Source organism: Bactrocera oleae, chromosome 5 (assembly GCF_042242935.1).
Source record: "Bactrocera oleae isolate idBacOlea1 chromosome 5, idBacOlea1, whole genome shotgun sequence".
In the NCBI taxonomy this organism is placed as follows: domain Eukaryota; kingdom Metazoa; phylum Arthropoda; class Insecta; order Diptera; family Tephritidae; genus Bactrocera; species Bactrocera oleae.
In genome coordinates, this window is record NC_091539.1 from 12,178,757 (window position 1) to 12,179,674 (window position 918).

The window sequence follows — 918 nt, forward strand, 5'->3', positions numbered from 1 at the left end:
TTGGAAATGTAGTGACGTGTGAAAATGAATTTAAAATTTACCATTTTTACATATAAAACTCTGCGGAAAAGCCAAGTCAGGCAATGTCTGAGTCAGACAGCGATTACAAATTGTTGAGCACGAAAGCGGGTTCTAACCAGCTAACGGTGAGTGAGTCTATTTGCATGTGTAGAGCATGCATGTAGGCATTAATCCATTATCTGAATAGTTTAAGTGTTTTAGTTAGAAAAGTACTAACAACTTATACTCTTCTATTAGAGTATATCACGTTTAAAAATCATGAGCCACATTTTAAGACCAAACTGATAGACTGCAGACAGCAACACGACGTATATAAACCCCGGAAGACTTTGACAGACAGTACTGAACTGTTTTAACATTTGTGTTAGCAAAATGTTCGAGAAATTCCTTTGTTTGTGTCTGCTAATTGGCGGTAAGGTTTAACCATTGTCCAGTTTTTCTATGTCCCTAATGATTACGTAATATTTTTTATAAAGCTTTTGCCGTGTTCAACGAATTGCCCAGCGCCAGTGCACTACCACCAGTAACTGAAGATAAAGAGGCAGATGCGACTGATGAGCCTGCAGATGAACCTACAGATGAATCTACAGATGAACCTACAGATGAACCTACAGATGAACCTACAGATGAACGTTCAGATGAACCTACATATGAAGAGCTGCCACAAGCACTTGTCTTAGCTGCTGAAGAAGATTTACAAGAAGATGAGGAAACGCTATCTGAATAATGGAGATGCTTTGTGGCCAAAGTAGTTATATGAAAAGTGGACCTTCAAGTTTATAAGTAGGGGAGTAGTATGCTGCTTTACATATCTAAAATAAATAAAATTTGACAAATATATTTTTTATAAAACTGTAAAGCTTGAACCCAAATACATAATATCAATACCCGCTCAAA

At 36.8% G+C, this 918-nt stretch overlaps 1 protein-coding gene across 1 annotated transcript; it reads left to right on the forward strand.

Annotated features, from left to right (window-relative positions):
- The first annotated feature begins 285 nt into the window (after nt 1–285).
- Nucleotides 286–918, forward strand: LOC106615423 (cancer/testis antigen family 47 member C1). Its single transcript, XM_014231629.3, has 2 exons — nt 286–433; nt 498–918. Exons 1-2 carry the CDS (start codon nt 394–396, stop codon nt 746–748), a joined length of 291 nt encoding a protein of 96 aa, XP_014087104.2. The 5' UTR covers nt 286–393; the 3' UTR covers nt 749–918.

What these genes read in the sequence shown, in the direction of transcription:
- LOC106615423 (XM_014231629.3), top strand. Translation starts at nt 394, where the DNA reads ATGTTCGAGAAATTCCTTTGTTTGTGTCTGCTAATTGGCG. An exon ending in TTTGTGTCTGCTAATTGGCG is followed by an intron (nt 434 to 497) that starts GTAAGGTTTAAC and finishes TTTTTTATAAAG; the next exon opens with CTTTTGCCGTGTTCAACGAA.